This window comes from Psammomys obesus, unplaced genomic scaffold (assembly GCF_907164565.1).
Source record: "Psammomys obesus unplaced genomic scaffold, mPsaObe1.curated_primary_1811, whole genome shotgun sequence".
NCBI classification, from domain to species: Eukaryota; Metazoa; Chordata; class Mammalia; order Rodentia; family Muridae; genus Psammomys; species Psammomys obesus.
The window spans coordinates 3,784,926-3,805,546 of record NW_026590062.1 but is presented as its reverse complement, the minus strand read 5'-3'; the positions used below and the strand labels follow the sequence as shown (position 1 = coordinate 3,805,546).

The 20,621-nt window shown below is 49.9% G+C and overlaps 1 protein-coding gene across 1 annotated transcript in view; it reads right to left on the bottom strand.

Annotated features, from left to right (window-relative positions):
* Positions 1-20,621, bottom strand: part of Myo1h (myosin IH) — a 38,461-nt gene that overhangs the window by 14,837 nt on the left and 3,003 nt on the right. The window contains exons 3-16 of the mRNA XM_055606091.1: positions 19,735-19,933; positions 18,871-18,951; positions 14,885-15,064; positions 11,983-12,081; positions 10,550-10,663; positions 10,149-10,220; positions 9,217-9,336; positions 8,028-8,095; positions 7,582-7,687; positions 6,883-6,963; positions 6,394-6,485; positions 2,886-2,980; positions 1,257-1,303; positions 159-239 (exon numbers count right to left, since the gene is read on the bottom strand). Of these exons, the coding sequence (XP_055462066.1) occupies positions 159-239; positions 1,257-1,303; positions 2,886-2,980; positions 6,394-6,485; positions 6,883-6,963; positions 7,582-7,687; positions 8,028-8,095; positions 9,217-9,336; positions 10,149-10,220; positions 10,550-10,663; positions 11,983-12,081; positions 14,885-15,064; positions 18,871-18,951; positions 19,735-19,933 (1,435 nt within the window). The remainder of the gene's footprint in view (positions 1-158; positions 240-1,256; positions 1,304-2,885; positions 2,981-6,393; positions 6,486-6,882; positions 6,964-7,581; positions 7,688-8,027; positions 8,096-9,216; positions 9,337-10,148; positions 10,221-10,549; positions 10,664-11,982; positions 12,082-14,884; positions 15,065-18,870; positions 18,952-19,734; positions 19,934-20,621) is intronic.

The following is a 20,621-nucleotide window of genomic DNA, read 5'->3' as shown; positions in this document are numbered from 1 at the left end:
CACACACACACACACACACACACACACACACACACACACACACACACGTTGTAGTTATCTGTAAAGGGAGGGAGAGTGGCTTTAGAGGAGCAGGTAGAGAGTAGTCCCTGTCCCCCTGTGACTCTTGTTTCCTTACTAACTTCACCCCAGCATCTCACCGTGGGTGGCCGCCTCCAGTTTTCAAGCTCTGCCACCAGGAAACACTCCCTCAGGATGCTGTTCTTGGACCTGCACAGCACCTGTGTGAAGAAGAACCAGCACTGAACTCACTGCTCTGGGACTCGCCATAGGCCGTGAGAAGGCAGCAGAGCCACCCAGTCTGTGAGCACTTGAAGAGACACCCCACTACAGGAGAGTGGGAGAGAAGCACAAAGAAATGGGGAAAGGGGCTTCGGATTGCTCACTTCTTGTCGTGAGACCCCGGGTTCCACTCGCAGCCCACCCTAGTGCTCTGGAGTAAGCCGACCTACGAAGAGTCAGGCAGAAGAAGGCGGGAGTGAGCGATGTGCCATGTACTGCTGTGTGGAGAAAGGAAACCGGCTGGCCTTAGCCACCTAGAGGGGAACTCAGAAACCGGCAGGTGCTGCCTCTCAGGAGACACACACGGTGGCATGACGCCAAAGACTCTAGGCTCTGTATCGGCTGGTCCCGCTCCATCAATTTTCAAAATGATCTGTTATAACAAAAACACACCCCCTTTGTATTCTTTTCTTGTTTACAAATCGTACTTGGTGCCTTGCCCGTGTGAGCCACAGTCCCAGCCTCTGTCTTTGTCATCGTCATCATCCTCTTCCCATTGCTGATTTTGTGTTTTTATTTTGCACATGTCCACTAGCTAGCCCAGGCTCACCTTAAGTGAGATATCCTCCTATTTCCCCCTCTCAAGTGCTGGGGTTACGGTTGTGTACGGCCACATCTGGAAGAAGTCTTTAACTTAATACAATTGAGACTATTAAAAAAAAAAAAAAAGGCCCTTGTATTTCTCTACTAAAATGTCGTTCAGCCTTAAAACAGGAAATTCTCTGGGTTTTCTTAGACAGGGTCATATGTAGTCTCTTCGGGAGGCTGGGGCTGACTTCAAAGCCCTGGTCCTCTTGTCTCTACTTCACAGCGCTTGCTAGGAGGATAGACCGCCTGTGGTCTCAGCTTAGGCCATAGCCCATGGGCAAGAAAGTTCCAGAAAACCCAGAGCCACCACTGACTTCTGCCACAGGCTGTGTCCTCCCTGAGCATGGAGGGTGAAGATTCACCCTTACCTCCTTCAGGTGTCTGTATAGCAGGTCGTTGTTTTTCTCCAAGAATCCTGTTTAAAAAAAAAAAAAAAGAGTCTGACTCAATGCGATTCCACACTGACTAGTTGCTAAGACACATCCTGATGATGTCTGAGGTGGGGGGAGAAAGGCATTGGACCAGGCAGTGAGCCATGAGCTGTGCTGTGTGCTAAGCATGGAGCAACACCCAGGCCTCCACTCATGCTAGAAGGGCCTCCCCTACCTGCAATGACAGAGCAGGACACCATGGGGCACACACCCTACATGTCCCCAGACAGAGGGGGACGCTGTTCCTTTATAACCCCAGAGAGAGCCAGATATTCTGGGAGGATAACTCTAGGGTTCCAGATACTCTAGGGGACAGCTCTCCAGGCTGAGGTCCGGGTCCTCAGAGGTAAATTTACAGCAGGCTGCTGTATGATGTGTGTCCTTGATTCTAAGTGATCCAGGAGCAATGACCTCCTGGCAGAGACAATGGAGCCCTGGGTGGCCAGCTGAGACCATGTGGCTTACTAGGAAAATCAGCCCAACTGAGAAAGGCAAACTCCAATGGTGTCCTTTTCCACCCCCTGGCAGCTTTCTGTTTGTTTGTTTGTTTTCTTGTTTGGTTGGTTGTTTTAGACAGTCCTCCCATACAGCTCTGACTGCTCTGTAGACCAGGCTGGCCTCTGATTTACAAAGACCCTCCTGTCTCTGCCTCTGAGTGCTGGGATTAAAGGTGTAAGTCACTATGCCCAGCCCTTCTCCCTTGGCTTTTTGAACTGGGTCTCATATGGCCCAGGTTGGCATCCAGCCACTAAGCAGCTGGTCTCCTGCCTCTACCCACCAACCACCGAGATTATAGGCATTTATCAGCATGCCTGGGTTCACATGGTTCTAGAGGCCGAAACCAGGAATTAATGCAGCTAGGCTGGAACTCTACCAGCTGAGCCACACCCCCAGCCTGGTCTACAGAGTCCTTAAGAATCAGGAGTGGTGACACACGCCTTTGATCCCAGTGCTCCCCAGTAGCCAACCCAGGAATTGAACAGCACGAGTAAAAGCAGCAGTGTCAAAAGGCCCAATAAGCAGCTCTCAGGTGTCAGCTTGTGAGTTTCATTCCTGTGAAACGCACATTGAGAGACTGGGAGATGGCTCAGGTGGTGACCCATGGAAAATGCAGGTGTGGGGCACAGGCCTGTAATCCTAGGCTTCCCCTCCCTATACAGTGAAGAAGCTCTTCACTGTATAATGCAGACATTTTGGTCCCCGTCCCCACCCCCGCATCTCTCCTCTCTCTGTGTATACCCTTTCTCCCCCCCCAACCCCGCTTTTCTGTCTGGCCCCTGCAAGGCGACTTCCCTGGCCCCATTCCTTGGGACCGGTGAACCCGCCAAGAGCTGTTCCCAATAAACCTGCATTTATAAAACTTTAACTTGTCTTGCATTGGCTCATCTCACTGGCAGAAGAATGCCCATTAGCTGTATCCCAGCTAATAAATAAAACAAGACCTTTCAGGCGGCACGCTTGAATGCAACTTTGGGGTGGCCACAGATAGCATTTCCTTGGAGGATGTGGGGACCTGTGCACACGTGGGCACCTGTGTGGCTCTGACCCACAGCCTCTGCCACTCACCTTTGGTGCAGTAAGTGACCTCTCCTGCGTAGTGCAGGAGGCAGAACTCCAGGCAGCCGATCCTCTTCCGGCCCCTTGGACCAGCCAGCTTCCGGCTGCAAGACACAAACACAGACCACCTGATCCTTTCTCCTCCATGGCAGCAAGAGAGACAGCAAAATCCTGGGCCAGCTGCTCAGGGACATTGCCATCTGCATTGAAGCTGACTCCATGGAGGCTTCAGAGAGCCTGGCTTCCTCTGTCTGGCTGTGTATCAGGTCTCTCAAAATTAGAGCCTTCCTTCAAATAAGCTAGTGAGAAAAAAAAACATACTTTTGTCTGTGAGAAACATTCAAGTTTCGTTTTTGTGCACGTCAAACAACCTGAGGCTGGGGCCATGACTGGGTAGTAGAACTCTTGTCAGGCAAACATAAAGCCCCAGGTCCCCTTAACAACGAAGGGTTTTTGTTTTATTCTTAAGTTTTGTATATGTGGACGTTTTGCCTGAGTATGTGTCTGTGTGCCACATTTGTTCCTGGTGCCTGTCGAGGCCAGAAGATGATGATGGATGCCTGGAAGGGGAGTTAGAGACATGTGAGTGCTGAGATTCAAACTCTGGGTCCCCTGGAAGGGCAACAATTGCCCTTAACCTCATTAACCTCATTAAAACAAACAAAAACAAACGACAAAAAAAAAAAAAAAAAAAAAAAGAAAAGAAAAAGAAAAAAAGAGGTTAGGTATGGTGGCACATGAGTTTAATTCCAGTACTCAAGAGATGGGAAGATCTTTCTGAATCTAAGGCCAGCCTGGTCTACAAAGCAAACTTTGGGCTACCCAAGTCTGCGTAGTAAGACCCTGTCTCAAAAAGGAGAGGAAAAAGAGGAGGAGGAAGAAGAAGAGAAGGAAGAAGAGAGGAGAAAGAAAGCAGAGGAGAAAGAAGTTTTGAAGGAGGAAGAGAGGAGAAAGAAGAGGAGGAGGAAAGAGAAGTGGTGATGATGACGATGGTGATGGTGATCCAGTTAGATGGCTCAGCAGGTACAGGCACTCGCCACCAAACCTGATGACCTGAGTTCGATCCCTGGGACCTGCCGCCTGGAAGTACAGAACTGACTCCCCCAAGTGTCCTCTGACTGCCACACAGTGTGGTAAATTAATATATGTATTTTTAAAAGGTATGGTGAGATAGTTCATCTGGCAAAATGCTTGCTGTGCAAACATGTGACCCAAGTTTGATTTCTAGAACCCAGGTTTTAAAAAAAGTCAGGCTTGGCGTATGGATCTGTAACCTGGAGTCAGGCTGGTCCCTGCAGCTCCCTGGCCAGGCAGCCAGCCTAGTGGACAGACCCTGAGTCCCAATGATTGAGCATTTGTGACTGAGCCACAGTTCATTTTCCATGCTTATTTCATTTGCACGTGCAACTTCATCCATGTGTCTTCCGGGTCTGATAGGGCCACTGCCAGTGCAATTTCTTTGGAGCATCACAGAGCTGGGTAGCGGGTGGTGATATCCTACCTTGCAGAAGGGGTTCAAGCAGAAGAGATTGCTTGCATCGGCCTCACCTACTCAAGAAGAGGTCGTGCTGGGTCGGCGATTCAAGGCCAGGTCTCTTTTTGTTTGTTCGTTTGTTCATTTGCTGGTGCTGGGGACTGAAGCCAGATCGCAGGCATGGGAGCCCCTGACTGCCGAGCTACACTCCTGATGCTCAAAATCAAGTTGTTTCTGTTCAAAAATATGTTATTTATGCATGTGTGCTTGTGTGTGTTCTTCTGTGTCTGTGTGTCTGTGTACATGCGGATGCCTCATGCTCTCACTCAGCATCTGCTCCGCCTCTGACTGCTCACCCAGCTCAGCACTTTTAAAAAGATTTATTTGTGTGTCTGTGTTTTGTGTGTGAGAGCGTGTGTATGTGTGTGTGTGAATTGTGTGTATGTGTGCATATGTCTATGAGTGTGTATGCTTGTGTGTTTGTGTGAGGGAATGTGTGTGTATGTGTGTATCTATGAGTGTGTATGTGTGTGTTTTGCCTGCATGTACCATCTGTGCACTGAACACATGTAGTGCCTGAGGAGGCCAAGAGAGGGCATCAAATCCCCTGGAACTGGCAGGTGAGCTGCCATTTGGGAGCTGGAAAATGAACTTGGATACTCTGAAGGAGGATGCTAACCACTGAACCATCAGTACAGCACCGAGATTTTATATATATATATATATATATATATATATATATATATATATATATATACACATACACACACACACATATATATACATATATATATATATACATATATGTATAAATCTACATATATATACACACCTCTGGTTGACCAGGAACTTGCGGTGTAGACCAAGCTCGCCTCAGACTCAGAGCTCTACCTGCCCCTGGCTCCCAAGAGCAGGTTTAACAGAAAGCGCATGCTGCCCTTAGGTCACGCTTACATTTTCTCTTATTTGTCCCATAGACTAAGTTAAGACTTGGATTTCCTCTCTGGGCTATTATGGATGCTTCTGGTTGGCCCTGGGGTTACAGAGGTAAACATTCAGGGGCCGGAGAGCTGACTCAGCAGTTCAGAGCACTTGCTGCTCCTGCAGACCATTCAAGTTCATTTCCCAACACCCACATAGGGCAGCTCACAACTGCCTGTAACTCACATGTACAAACTCACACACTCACTCTCTCTCTCTCTCTCACACACACACACACACACGTACTCCCTGCTGCACATTCACACTGCCATCGCTATTTTAGACCCGGCTCACTCTTCATTTTTGTTTTGCCAGTGCTGGAATGAAGCCCAGGGCTTTGCCCACGCCAGGTTGAGCGCCAGCCCTCATCACCAGGTTTTACTTACTTGTTCATTTGTTTTAAGGTCTTCTGAGACAGTGTCCTTCAGTGTGGCCCCGGCTGATTCCTGATTCCCTGCTCAGCCTCCGGGTGCTGGGCTGACTAGCCTGTGTCACTGCATCTGGCTGTGCCTACCGTACCTAAACGTTCAGAAGGACTATCTCACACCCGCACCACGCATGGAACATCACCACCGCTGAACAAAGCAGGACACTCTACTTACAGTTCCTGCCAGTCCGATTTCTGCTAACAAGGGCATGCTGGCGTATGGACCCGTTTTCAGGATGCCGTTTTGTATGCACAGTCACTGTACTGCATGCGCGTGTGTATATATGATCGTGTGTATGTGCTGGGCACACAGAGATCCGAGGAGGACGGACACTGCTGTCCTGCTCCGTCACTCTGCCTTGTTCTTCTGACAGGGTCTCTCACTGAACCCAGAGCTAGGCTGGCCCCAGCGAGCCCCAGCCCTCCTCTGGTCTCAGCAGCCACAGCCCTTTGGTTATGGACCAAGCTTTTCACGTGGGTGCTGCGAGCTGAGCTCAGGGCCTCACGCTTGCACAGCATGGGCTTCTACCCACTGAGCCCTCTCTCTGGCCCGAAGGACTTGTGCTTGGACACGGGTCCAAGAAAGAGGACACAGCACTCTCCCCACAGGACAGCCCTTCGAACAAAGGACGCACGTTTGGAAGTGGGCATGTGTGCCCACTTTCTCCTCCAGCTTCTCCAGAAAACTCAAGTCTGTAGCAGGGCCTGGGCGGATGCATTCTTCATCCTTTCAAATGAAAAGAAGACATCTCAGCCCCACACCATGGCATACGCTGGCAAATTCAGAATCTAAGTGCTTTCACCAAGCAGCAAAACATTCACACACACTCAAACACACACAAACAAATGCACATACAAACACTCTCACACACACACATCATTCACACATATACACTCACACACACAAAAAAACAAACACAGACACACAAAACCAAACACAGACACACACTCACATTTGGAGACATCCCATTCTGTAGCCTAGGCTGCCTTTGAACTTAAATGTAGCCCAGGCTGTCCTCAAACCCATGGCAATCTGTGTGAGGTGCAGGGCCTTGCGAGCTCTGGCAGCACTCACCCAACTGTGGCAGACACCCAGGGAACAAGCCAGGCCGTGGGTTTCTCACCAAAATAGAGATGATCCCTCTGTGCCTCTCTTCTACCAAGTCACAGATGATCTTGTTGTTGAAGTACTGGACGGGCTCCCACTAAAACGACAAGCCAGAAGCATTCTCCCAGCATGCCCATCGTGTGGCTTATAACTGCCTGTAACTCTGGCTCCAGGAGAACCTGCCCCTTTCTGGCCTCTGCTGTACTGACGTGCGCACGCGCGCGCGCACACACACACACACACACACACACACACACACACACACACACAACTTAAAAGAAAGTCTTTTTTTTAAATGATGCTTTGGGGGCTGGTGAGGTGACTCAGCAGGCCAAGATTTTGCCACACAAGCCTCATACCCTGAGTGCAGTCCCTGGAACTCATGCAAAGGTGGAGGAGAGACCTGGCTCTGAAGTTGTCCTTTGTGCCTGGCCCACCAACACCCACATCATGCAAACACACGCAAAATACTGAAATTTAAAATCCTTAAATGATTCTGTCTAAATATCCCAAGCATTTTCCTAGGGAAGAACTAAAACCCCTCAACCCAAGAAATATCCAGTGAGGTAACATTGCCCAAATGAGTGAGGAGGGCCGGGGTGGAGCTGGGGGGTAGAGTGGGTCACCAGTGTGTTCCTGGGTCACAGCCCTGCACCCTCCCCCCATCCCTCCCAGCCCTTCTCCCTGCAGCCCAGCTTACAGGCCCAACGCTTACCTCGATGCCTTCGGATTCGTACTCGGCCTGCTCGGCCTTCAGCGTCCTCTCTATCAGCAGCTGCTGCAGTTTCTCGTTGCAGTAATTTATACAGAACTGTTCAAAACTAGAGACGCAGGGGATCTCGATCACACAAAACATGCAGACAGACCAGGCACAACCAGACATCTTGTTTGTGAGCCCACGGCTCTTATCTGCAGAGCAGTCGGCTAATTTAAGGGGAGGATCATGTGGAAACGGGCTCGGGTTTTTTACAGTTCTACTTGCGGGGCAGTGTGAGAGTGGCTAGGGACGCAGCCCGTGGGCAGAGCGCTTGCCTGGAACAGCATGTGAATGGAGGGCTGTGGATCTAGGGACAGGGACACCAAGTCCAGGCTCCTTAGCCACGACGTAGGCTCTGACTAAAACCAAGAGGCTCGCACAGCAGGCAGGCGGTGCCAACTCACCCATTCTTGTCAAAGACTTCAAAGCCGTAGATGTCCAACAACCCAATCACAGTCTTTTGGGTGAAGTCCTAGAAAAATGCACGCCGTTAGCTGCTAGTGCTGTGGCTCTCCCTAAGCTGCTTTGTTTTTAAACACTTATTTAATGTGTCTCTGTGCATCCGCCACCTGTTTGCAGGTGCCTGCGGCAGCCAGTAGAGGGCATTGGGTCCCCTGGAGCTAATGTTACAGGCAGCTCTGAGCTGCCCAACATTGCTGCTGTGAACCAAACACGGGTCCTCTGCAAGAGCAGCAAGTGCTTTTAACCACCGAGCCAGCTTTCTTTTTTTAAAGGATTTATTTATTTATTATATATGCCGTGTTCTGCCTGCATACTAGAAGAGGTCACCAGATCTCACTAGGGATAGTTGTGAGCCACCATGTGGTTGCTGGGAATTGAACTCAGGACCTCTGGAAGAGCAGCTAGAGCCATTTCTCCAGCCACCCCCTCACTCCACCCCCTCCCCAGCCATCTGTCTAGCCCTCACCCGAAGTCTCTTGTGTTGAAACTTAATCTTCACAGCGAGGCTTTAAGAGATGGAAACCAATTTTTACTATGGAGTTTGGCAGAGGGGACTTTGGGAGGCCATCATCGGGATAAGAACATCAGAGCAGAGACCCCATGACCTGATGCTCCCGACTTCCTACGAAGAGAAAGAGAGCAGAGGAGATGCATAGAGGATGCTCCTCCTTCTCTCTTGATATTCTGTTCCTCATCATCATCCGTTAGAGTACTGGAAAACGGACAGACTGAGCTAGGCTTGTTTTGCGGTACCCGTTGCTGACCCTAATTAGGGCACAGCTATAAAGCACATGGCTCCGGTCTCTTTCCTCAACGTTGGCTTACAGGGTAACCTTTGGGGCCTGCTAGCCTGCTCCTCCTGTTGGCTTCTCAGCTGGACCTGCCTGTGGCTTTCCTAGGCGAGCAACGCCTTGCCTTCTGACTCACTTCCCCAGACTTTGGGAAGCACTGCCAAGCCGACCGGTGTGCACACCAGCTGTGTGCAAGACATTGGAAGACCCAAAAAGACATAACCCCTACCCACGAGGAGCTTACAGTTCGTCCCCACAGCCACTCCACATCGAGGACTGCGATGACTGTGAGACATTACCGCGTTAGCGAGAACGAGACGCCCAGCATGTGCTGACTCACCTTGTTAACTAAGGAAGAATTGATTTTATTGACCAGCCAAGTAAATGTCCGTCCGTAAACAGCCTTTGCCATGGCATCTCTAGCATAAACAGAGAGTTCTCCTGTCAGTGGGCATATCACCTGGAAAGAAGGGTAAGGTGGGTCATTAGACAGGACTAGCCCCGCCCTCGGTTTTTCCACTAGTCTTTGATGGTGACTGAGCCAAGGATACAAGTTAGGAGACCAGGACCCAGACGAACAGTCCTGGTGTTTGTGGGCTCAGCTTGGGGCAGAGACGGGCGTTCCGACAAAACATTCAAAGGTTCACACAAAGGAAAGCCATCGCGCAGACTGAAAGTGGCAGGTCCACGAGGAGAAACATGAGGGTGAGGTGGGTGATGGGGAGGGTGTTTGACTCAGGGCTCTGAGGGCCAAAGGATGAAGAACAGGGAAAGGTATGCCAGCAGTGGGAACAGCCTGCACAAAGACCCCGTGAGGAAGGATGCAGTAAGTTCAAGGCAAGAGCTGGGGTGGAGAGGGATGGGGGAGGAAAGGGTGGGGATGGGAGAAAGGGATGGGGATGGGGTAAAGGGTAGGGAGTAAGGGGTGGGGATGGGGTAAGGGATGGGGGAAAGGAGTGGGGATGGGGTAAAGGGTAGGGAGTAAGGGGTGGGTATATGGTAAGGGATGGGGAGTAAGGGGTGGGGTTAGAGGGTGGGGACGGGGTAAGGGGTGGGGTAGAGGCATAAGGGATGAGAGGTGATGATTAATGGGGATGGAGGAATGAGGGTACAGGTGTAGGGAGGCGAGGCTGGGACCCCAGCAAGAGCTGAGCCCCTCAGGGCCTGGTGGGTGGGGTTACAGGGTTTGTTCTCAGGGAGGACAGCTGAGTGCTGCCATCTGAGTCAGGCGGCCATGGTAGGGGCCTCACATCTCCCCGGTGCCAGTTTTACCTCCTCTGTTTTGGCTTCGATCTTTCTGTGGGTGAGAGCTTCCAGAAGAACTGCCGGGCAGAGCCCCAGGAGCTGCACGAACGAATTCCATTGTCACTCAGTGACCATAGTGAGCCCATGGCCTCTCCAGGTCCAGCACCACCCACCCTCCCTCCCTGCTGTTCTTTAGGGCAGAAAGGGCCTCATTGGACCAGCTACGGTGGTGTACTCCTGTAATCTCGGCACCCGGGAGCCCGAGACAGACAGACAGATAGACAGAAAGACAGAAAGACAGACACAAGTTCACCGATCACAGCTCCCTCTAACCTTCCTAACTGGCACCAGTGAAAGAACGGTGCCAGCCATCTGGGCTGCTGGGGTTCCGCGCCCCACCCACTGTGCTCTACTGAAAAGAAGGTCACCTTGGCAATCCACTTGATTTCGTGGGTGTCTGGCACGCTGGCACAGCCTTGTTTGTCCTCCTTGAAACAAATGTTGCCCAGGTGCAGGACGCTGGCAATAATCCCAAAGAGGTTCTAGAGATGTGGGTAGGGGGCAGCAACAGAGAGGTCAGCAGCAACTCCCTGACAAACGGCTTTAAGGTGTCTCCTCCAGCAAGCCCCATTGCAGTTTACAGGGCCCTGTCCCTAGAAATGGGCCCTGGTAACGTCAATGCTAATTATCTTAAGGAGGAGAGGTGGTGGAGGGGAGCCGCTCTCAGCCTCCAGCACAAAATGTAAATGTGTAAACATTTTATAAAAAGCAGTTTATAAACAGGCAGTGGTGGTGCGCACCTTTCATCCCAGCACTCAGGAGGCAGAGGCAGGAGGATCTCTCAAGAGTTTGAGGCCAGCCTGGTCTACAGAGCTAGTTCCATGACAGCTAAGGCTACCCAGAGAAACCCTGTGTTGAAAACAACTACAACAACAAAAGCAGTTTGAAACAAACTTCCAGCTAGCCAGGGTGACATATGCCTGTAACCCCAGCACTTGGGAGGCTGAGGCAGGAGGATCATTAGTTCCAAAACAGCCTGGGCTACATAGTGAGAGCCTGTCTCAAAACCAACAAACCCTACAGGCAAGCCATTTAATTTTCTAATTGCACGGTCTCAAGTATTATTATTTTATAAAACTACATTTTGGTCCTTGAAAGACGAACAGGTTTATAATCAAAATGGAGAAAGAAAAAGAGAGAGAGAGACAAAATTCTAGTTAATGTTTACCCACGATGCAGTTCATTTCGAAACTAAAGAGTAAAGAGTGAATGTGCAAGCCCAGTGGAGCTAAACCGAGACTGGACTTAACCTGGGGTTAGGGCCATATCACCCCTCTGCATAACACCCTGGAGAAACTAAGGCTGACAGGAAAGAGTAAATAGAAATAGTAAATGCCCATTTACTATTTGACTAGGCTTTGAATGATCTTTTAGAGCTGGCTAGCTACAATACTTGAGCCATGTTTATACCAAATAGTCTTCATTGTTTAACTCAAAGTGCTCACATGACAAGAGGCCCTGTATTTTACCCTAAGCATGTTCACATGTATGTGTGTTCGAACACACGTGCAGGCACATGCTTGTGTTTATGTGCATGGAACAGAAGACAATCCAGGTCACAGGCATCATGACCTCCTTTATCTCACTGGCCTGGAACTTACTGGGTGAGTCAGGCTGGCCAGCGAGCCCAGGGACCCACTTACACTGTGCCATCCCCTAGCCCAATCCAGGATGTTAACTGGTTATCAGTTCCGCTGGCCCTGATGTGTGCCTTTATTTTCTGAGTCCAGTGGCCCTACAGTGACCAAACCCCAAGAAAACAGGATGGCTCCCCACCCAGGCAGAACCCCAGGGCTTTTACCTCAAGGTCAGCTGCAGTAAAACCAATGACAGAAAAGGCACTGGACACAGTTTTCCAGTCATTCTTGTCGTTGATGGGTGTCTCTCTGGCACAGTGACCCTGTGACACAATTGGATCAGGTAGTGACATTTTAAGGACAGTGGAGCATTTACACACCTGTTCCTAGCTCAACGTGGCTTTCTAACAATGCATAACCCACTTCTGTAATGTCAGGAACTACAGACAAGAAGGTTTTAATCTATCTAACAGATCAGTTCTTTGTGTGTGTGTGTGTGTTTTGTGTGTGTGTTTTTGTTTGTTTGTTTTTGAGACAGGGTTTTTCTGTGTAGCCTTGACTGTCCTGGAACTCACTCTATAGACCAGGCTGACCTCAAATCCAGAGATCTGCCTGCCCCTGTCTCCCCAGTACTGGAATTAAAGGCATGCAACACCAACATCCAGCCTTATTTTCTATTTTATTTGGTATTTTATCTTTAAAATTCCCTGTCCCAAGAAACCTTCAAAGCTAGTGAACTGTATTTTCAGGACCTGTTTTAAAGCACTTTCCCTTTTTCAGTTTTGCTAAATAACTGGAAGGCGTTTGTCTAATTTCTTGCCGAAGGAAAGAAATTGCAGTGTTTATATTTGGATGACAGCCTTGATGAACTTGGGGATATTTTCCAACCCCCCCCCACTGTGGGGCTAGACTGGAGGCCCCGCTGAAGGAGAGGGGGTGCACTTTACAGACTGGCAGGCAAGATGCAATGGTGGGGGACCGGGCTTCTCAGTTAATCCCGAGTGTTGCCTTTTAAATAAGTAACAGACCCGCTGATGTCACACGCATGCATTTACTTCTCGTGTGTGAATGGATATGTGTGTGGGCACACATATGCCAGGGCGCATGAGTGGAGATCGGAGACAACCCGCAGGCATCGCTTCTGTCCCTCTGCCGTGTGGAAGATACATGTCAGGGGAAATCAACCCTGGCCATCAGGCTTCGAGCCAAGCAACTTAACCCCTCAAGCCAAGTTCATGGCCCAACACTGTCCCAATTTAAAGAGAAAACAGTACAGATATTTAAAAAATTATTTTGTATTTGGGGTACACGGTGTTCCCAGTTTGCTGACTACCTGAGGATTTGCCATCTTGAGACATTTCTGTATTATACACAGCATCCACCAGACAGTCAGCCAGAATAAGACTCACACTTTTGGAAAACAGAGTAACCAGAAATATTCAGGCAGGTTGTGTCTCACTGGGCATGTGCAGACATCTCTTGTTAATGCTCTGAACAATCCAGCACAACAGCTGTTTACTTACTGTGTGTGTGTGCACGTGGTTCCAAGCCTGCACACAGAGGCCAAAGGTCCACATTGGGTGTCTTTCCTGATCGCCCTCCACCTTAGTTTTTGAGGCAGAGTCCCTCACTGACCCCAGAGCTCACTGATTTGGTTAGACTGGCTGGGAGTGAGCCTCAAGGGTTCCCTCTCTTGTCTCTGCCTCCTCACTTCTGATGTGGATGTGAGGGATTCAGACTCAGCTCCTCAGGCTTGTGTGGCAAACACTGTACTGACTGAGCCATCTTCACAGCCCCATAACATCCTGTAACAGCACTTATACTGCGCTTGGTCTCACAGAGGACCTGGAGACAACTTAGCACATGCGGAAGGATTCATAGGTCACGTGCAAACACTTTGCTGTTTTATATAACGGACTTGAGCGTCCTTGGCTTTTCCCATCCCATCTGAGAGGGGTCCTGGAATGGGTTCCCGTGGAAGCTGAGCAGCTGTTTCTTCCCATAGGACATCTGCTCCTGCCCTCAGAGGAAAACCGTGTGCAGATCTGTCCCTTTGGGGCACACGCTTGGCTTAGAGCAGTGCAAGCTGCAAAATAAAGCTAAAGGATTCCCCAGTGCTGTAGGCATCGGGAAATGGACTCAAAACAAAACAAAACACTGGCAAAATGCTAGAACTGTTTGCAAAGCCAGTGGGGCATACAGGTCTGAATGAAGCAGTAGGGCCAGGAAAAAAAAAACAAAAAACCAAACTACAAGAATAAAGGTGTGTGTGTGTGTGTGTGTGTGTCCATAGAGAGATGTGGTTACCAAAGGCAAGAGAAGATATCTGTTGAAATGACCAAGGGCGCCATCATTTCACTCCTGTACCAATCAGCCCTTCCTGGTTATGTACCAAAGATGACACAGACATGTGGCCACGCTGGGAGAACCAGGTCCTTACAAAACAAAACAAAACAAAACAAAACAAAACAAACCCTATCTGTCATCCTGCTCCAAGAACCAGCTGCAGGGTTATCCAGTGCAGGGTCTTTGAGCCTTTGCATTTGGCTTTAAAGTTATTCCTGCTCTTTTACTAAGGGCTGTATGCCCTCTCGTTTTTGTGGCATTTGCTTTATAAAGCCTTGTTCTCTCGCCTGCGTTCTACAGCAATGACCTCAGGTGACCTCAAAGCCAGGCCCAATGAGAAGGAAAGAAAAAAAAAAAAAAGCTTTGGACAAAGAAAGGTGCTAGCGGAATCAAATGCTTCACTGGCCTGGCCACCTTAGGACCCTGGCCCAGGCGGCCTGAGCTGTTTCATTTCGCATCTGAGCTCTCAAAGCAGAGGCTGGGGAGCTGGAGAGGGTTCTTCTCAGTTGGCCAGTGGGGTCAGAGAGGGACAGCAATGCCTGTGACACCTGCACCAGCGACTAACCCTCACCTTGGCTTCGTACAAAACCAAGGGGCTTAGCAGGTACTTTACCACGGGCTGCACACTCATGACACCCGGTTGCTTTGCTGAGGTGAGATAGCTGTCTGTCATGAGGGAGGATGTGACAAGTGTCATTCAGGAGGGTACAACCAGAACAGCAAACGCGCCCAACCCCCTCCTCCCAAAGGCCACTGAAGCCAGGCACCGGCCCTTCCAACCTGTGAGAGGTACTTGTACAGCTGGGGGTCTTGCTCGAGCCCCAGGGAAGCAAGGCGCCCCGCTTCCCCGCCAGCTAGCAGCTGGTAGAAGATGTGGAAATTCCGCTCGCCATGGTTTTGATGGACGACTCGGGATTTTTCGATCAAGTAACTGATGACATGCCCACCTACAGGAACACCCTTCAAAGCAAGCAAACAAACAAAATGCAGGGTGGTAGCTATGACAAGCCTCCTCCCGCTGCGGACCTGACAGACAACAGTGGTTTAGCTGAGGGTGTTTTGTTTTTTTTTTGGTGTGTGTGTGTGTGGGTGTGTGTAGGGAGAACAGAATTCTCGTAGTCCAGACTGGCTTCAGCTTTCCTCTGTAGTCCAGGCTAGCCCCAAACTTATGCTTTTCCTGCCTCATCTCTCAAGTGCTACAATTACAGGAACGGACCATGGCCAACTCAGCAGCTTTACAATTTGAATGAATAACAATATCTCAGGGTCAATGACTGATGTTTCCTTGGCTCTGGTTTTGCCAACTCCAAGGCCAGGAAGGTGTTTCCTCTCCTTGTTTTACTGTTCAATGTTTCAGACTAAGGTCTGTTGGTATAATGTTCTTGTGGAATGTATATAATTTACCCTTGTTCATTCAAATGCTGATTTCTCTACCCCACTATCTGGTTTCAATCTGGACATTGCATTGTGATGCTTATTCTAAGCATCATCTGTCTCAAGTTTGTGTAAACATGCCACCATGTTACAAATTATCAATAAAAACAACCAGCCACAATGCTGAGCAATGGAGAGGATAGGGTGGGACATCCTGGTCCTGAGAGAGGAGAAGGAAGCGAGGGGTAGGAGTGGAGAATCCGAAGGAGAGATCTTGGAACCATGTGGAGAGATGGACCGGACCTAAGATATGACTAAAAGCAAGTATAATGGGTGAAATCTGAATGGAAGGAAACTATGTGGGCTTGCAGGTTTAGGATGGAGTAACTATTGCCCAGCATTGTGCTCTAGGTTAATTAAATAAATCCCAGTCTCTGTGTGGTGATTTGGGTATACAGTTAGTTTAGGACTAACTGCTGTTTAACAAAAAGATAAATCAATAATAAATATTAATAATCCAGGACAAAGGTCCCTCATGCTAATTTAAAAATAACGTAAAAATATATTTATCAGTGTGTGTTCATGTGCACAAGCATGCACACATGTGTACCAAAGCACATATGTGGAGATCAGGGGACAACTTTCAGGATTTGGTTCCTTCCTTCCACCATGTGGGTTCTGGGATCGAAACTTGGTCGTCAGGTTTGAGTATTGTGTAGTAGTGTTTGTACATATCAAAGCTTCTTGCCAACCTGTACTATTTAGCTTTTGTGTATGGCGTGAGGTAAGGGTCAACGGTCTTCTAAATTCATGATAACTAACTTAATGTCAATAAGAGCATCATTCATTGGAACGATGACCTCGTCCCTACTGAATCTAGTGCTGATTTTCAGAAGATTCATGCCTGGAGAGACAGCACAGTTTTTGAAGGGAGTTCACATCCCAGCAGCACATCAGGCAGTTCACAACCTCCTGTAACTCCCCCGCCAGGGGACCAGAAACCCTCTTCTGGCCTCTGTGGCCACCCACACTCACATAGCACATACTCCCAAAAACACAGATTTCTTTTTAAAAATCAAATATTTCAGTCACACACACACACACACACACACACACACACACACACACACACATTTGTGTATGTGGGAGGACACGTGTACCTCAGTTTGGGTGTGGAGGTCACAGGACCAACCACTCGTAGTTGTCATGAGGGTCCTGGGGATTGAACCCAGGCCATCAGGTATGGTGACACATGACTTTACCATCTCCCTAGCCCTACCTCAGCCTCGTAGTAATTTAAATGAGTTACCATAGCTCTACAATTTTACCTCTGGATGGACAAGAATTACCTCTGGCAAAGCCGGGTGTGAGTGGACACACGGATGGCTAGGAACCCACACACATGGCTGCGGGGGTTCACAGTGAACCCATTAGAAAGCAGTCATCCCACCGGTGACAGGCTCCCGTGTAGTGAGGCTGTTGTCACATGATCCAGAGAACAGCCCAGTGCTGTGGCACACAAGCTCAGCATGCAGGAGGCTGAGGCAGGAGGATAGCCATGGATTTGAGGCCAGCCTGGGCTTTGGAGTAAATTCTAGGCTATTCTGCAGTGCAGTGTGTGGCATTACACTGTGTATTATATATATATATATATATATATATATATATATATATATATATATATATATCCCCCCCCCCCGGCATCCCTCAGTTAACATGATACATTTGAGGAACCTACTTGCTGTAGGCAAATCTGTCCACTTAAAAAAATACCTTGTGTGTGTACGCATGTATGTGTGCATGTATGTGTGTGTGCATGTATGTGTGTGCTCGCGCTCCTGCCACAGCCCTTGTTTGGGGGTCAGAGGACAACTTTCAGGAGTGAATTCTCTCCCGCCGTGTGGGTCTCAGTGATCAAACTCAGGTCCTCAGACTTTGCAGCAGGCCCCGTTACCCACTGAGCCGCCTTGCCACCCCCCACTCACTTTGGGTTATATGTAAGTGGAGACTGTGAAAATAGTGTCCCTGCCCGCTGTGTTCTTCCGAGTCTGCGTGCATGCCATCGGCTGCTCACAGGTCAGCTTTGGGGAGGCCCTGAGCCAGGCAGACTTCACTGCTCATCTGAAACCTCAGAGAGCTGCTGCGCCCCAGTCTGTTGCTTTGCCACTTGGAACATAGGTCTGTAGGGAGACTGTGTGGTCGCACGCAACAGACGCACTTTGATTCTGTATGTAGCACCACTCATTCATGTATTCATCCATCCATCCACCATTCATTCATTCACGTGCCGCTATATGGCTCCCTTCACGCTACAATGGATGGTGTTTGATTGAGGTATTTCCTGCCCCACCCTATCTGAGGAGGTCGTTGGTCCCTCATGCAGGCCACACACCCACACAGTGGGCCCTTTATTTGTCATTCGTTTTCAAGCCTTATGAAAAATGGTAGCTGGTCCATCTCCAGGGTCTCCCCGCGTGATGCTGAGCTGTGGTACCTCTGTGTCACCTCACTGTGTAAACACACCCGGAGTTAACCGTGAGTGGACAGGGAGCCCTCTCAGGCTGGCTGGTGTACCCAGTCTCCTGCCTTGGTGAGCAGGGCTGCTGGTGAACCTGTTTACACGTCTGTGGGACACCTCTGTGAGTGGAACGCTGCTCCTCCCTCACACTCTAGCCCAGGTTGGCTCCAGTCTATGTAGGTCCTTCTGCCTCAGCCTCCTGCGTGCTGAGCTTGTGTGCCACAGCACTGGGCTGTTCTCTGGATCACGTGACAACAGCCTCGCTACACGGGAGCCTGTCACTGGTGCGATGGCCGCTTTCTAATGGGTTCACCGTGAACCCCCGAAGCCACGTGTGTGGGTTCCTAGCCATCCGTGTGTCTACCCACACCTGGCTTTGCCAGAGGTAATTCTTGTCCATCAACAGGTGGAACTATGGTAACTCCCGGGGTGCTAAAATTATCACAGGGGCTGAGGTGGGGCTGGGGAGATGGCTCGGAGGTAAAGGGCTTGCTCTACAGTGTGAGGGCCTGGGCTGGGACCCTCAGGCTGTGCCCTCAGCGTTCTCAAAGCAGGTGAGAAGCAGAGCTGCCAAGAAGCTCACAGAGTAGCTGGCCTGTCCCACACAGTGGTGAAACGAGAGGCCTTATCTCAAACAAGGCAGAAGGTGAGGACACCTGAAATTGTCCTCTGAGCCCCACACGGGGGCTGTGCCATAGGCTCCTGAGCGAACCTGCATCTCCATACACACACATACACACACACACACACACACACACTTTAAAAATGTATCCTGACCCTGCATTTCCCCCACGGTTTGGCTCAATAACGCCGTTCTCCTGAAGGTTGTCTTGGTGAGGGGTCCCCCGGAGCCTGCACAGGGATTTCAGCATACCTGAAAGTCAAACTGGATGTCCATGTATTTCCCAAATCTGCTGGAGTTGTCGTTCCGGACTGTTTTGGCATTTCCGAAAGCCTTCGAATACAAATGTCACACAGTGTCACTTTGGCTCACTGCGCTGGGCAGGCCCCTGCCCCCAAACAACATGATCGTTATTAAATGGAAGACAGGAGGAGGAGCTAGGAAGGGAAAGCACACTTCTGAAAGAGTAATTAAGCACAGAGGATCTAATTCTAATGCCACATTTGGACATGGTAAAAGCAGTGAGGGAATCCCCCTACAATTTCTGAAGAGATCTCTTATAAAGGACCCAGGAGAGTATCTGACTCTCTCTGCCTCCACAGGTGTGCCTGGCAGCCTGTCACCCCATTCCTTCTCACACCCAAGGGCCAGCTGCAAACCTCGTTGGCCTGAGCACCTCTTGCACACAGGGCAGCCACCCAGGGCACAGTGACTTGTTCCGAGTCAGCCAGCAAACTGTCTCGGTAAAAACGACAGATGGTTTCAGCTTGAGGAAAATGCAAGTCACGTGTGCTTCAGAGTTTACTAATCCCATGAGCTCTTGTCACTCATCCCACTGGACCCCCAAGACCTCTGGAGAATCCAGTCCTCTGAGCAGACACATCCCTCAGCTGGGAAGATGGGCTGTGGGTCCAAGGCCTTTGTGGAGCCTTGCTGGATTCCATTCAAGCCTGCCAGCCTCCATGCACGATCGTGTCCCTTGCTGTCAACAGTGCCTATGAACTCCTTCACCTCTGCAGCCCTGTGCTATTCTTTTACTGCTGCCCCCGGGCAGAGGAGGGCTTTTCTCTGGGGGCTTCCTGGAAGTCCCCTCAGGAGGTCCTCGAACCCACTCACCTCCAGGACTGGGATGGAGAGCAGCAGCCTGTCTCGGGCTATTTGGAGTGACTCTGTCATGGGGCAGGTCACCGCGAAGTACTGGAGGATCTTCTTGGAGGCCTCTGTCTTCCCAGCCCCGCTCTCCCCAGAGATGAGGATGAAGTGGTTGTTGAGCTCTGAGCACATCATGCGATAGGCGTTGTCGGCGATGGCGTAGCTGGAGAAGTGCAAGGAGGCACACCCGTTCTTAATGCTGCTCACTTGCCCTGCCTCTAATAGCTGCTGGGCAGATGGATAGAACCCTCCCCCCACCTCCGGGAAGCTGAGGATAGCCTGTGCCACCTTGAGAAACCCCTCTGCCAGGATCACCCAAGTGACCCGGTACAGAGCGCATGAGATGACGAACCCCAGTGACACCGAGTCTAATGGCAAAATCTACCCCCGTGGTGCTTGGTGGTGACCGAGAGCTGGACAGTCTCTGGGATCACCAGAGAGACGGGCCTGCCTCGGGCACTGTTCGCTGCCTGCGATCTTGGGCTGTGTAACTAGAGGCGGAGAGGGGGGCAGCAGTGTGCCCTCAGCTTCCTGACTGCGAATGCGGTGTGACCAGCGCCTCAGGTTCTGCCTCCTTAACTTCCCCACCATTGTCAGACCCTTTCTTCTGTAAGCTGCGATTGTCAGGGCGTTTTATCGAAGCAACAGAAAGTAACTAAGACAACCTAATTAATTTGATTCCAGAGATTGAATCAAGGCTTCCTGCATGTCTACCACCAAGCTGTAATCCGGCCTCATCTATCTATCTATCTATCTATCTATCTATCTATCTATCTATCTATCATCTATCTTTCTTTTTTTCTTTCTTTCTTTCTTTCTTTCTTTCTTTCTTTCTTTCTTTCTTTCTTTCT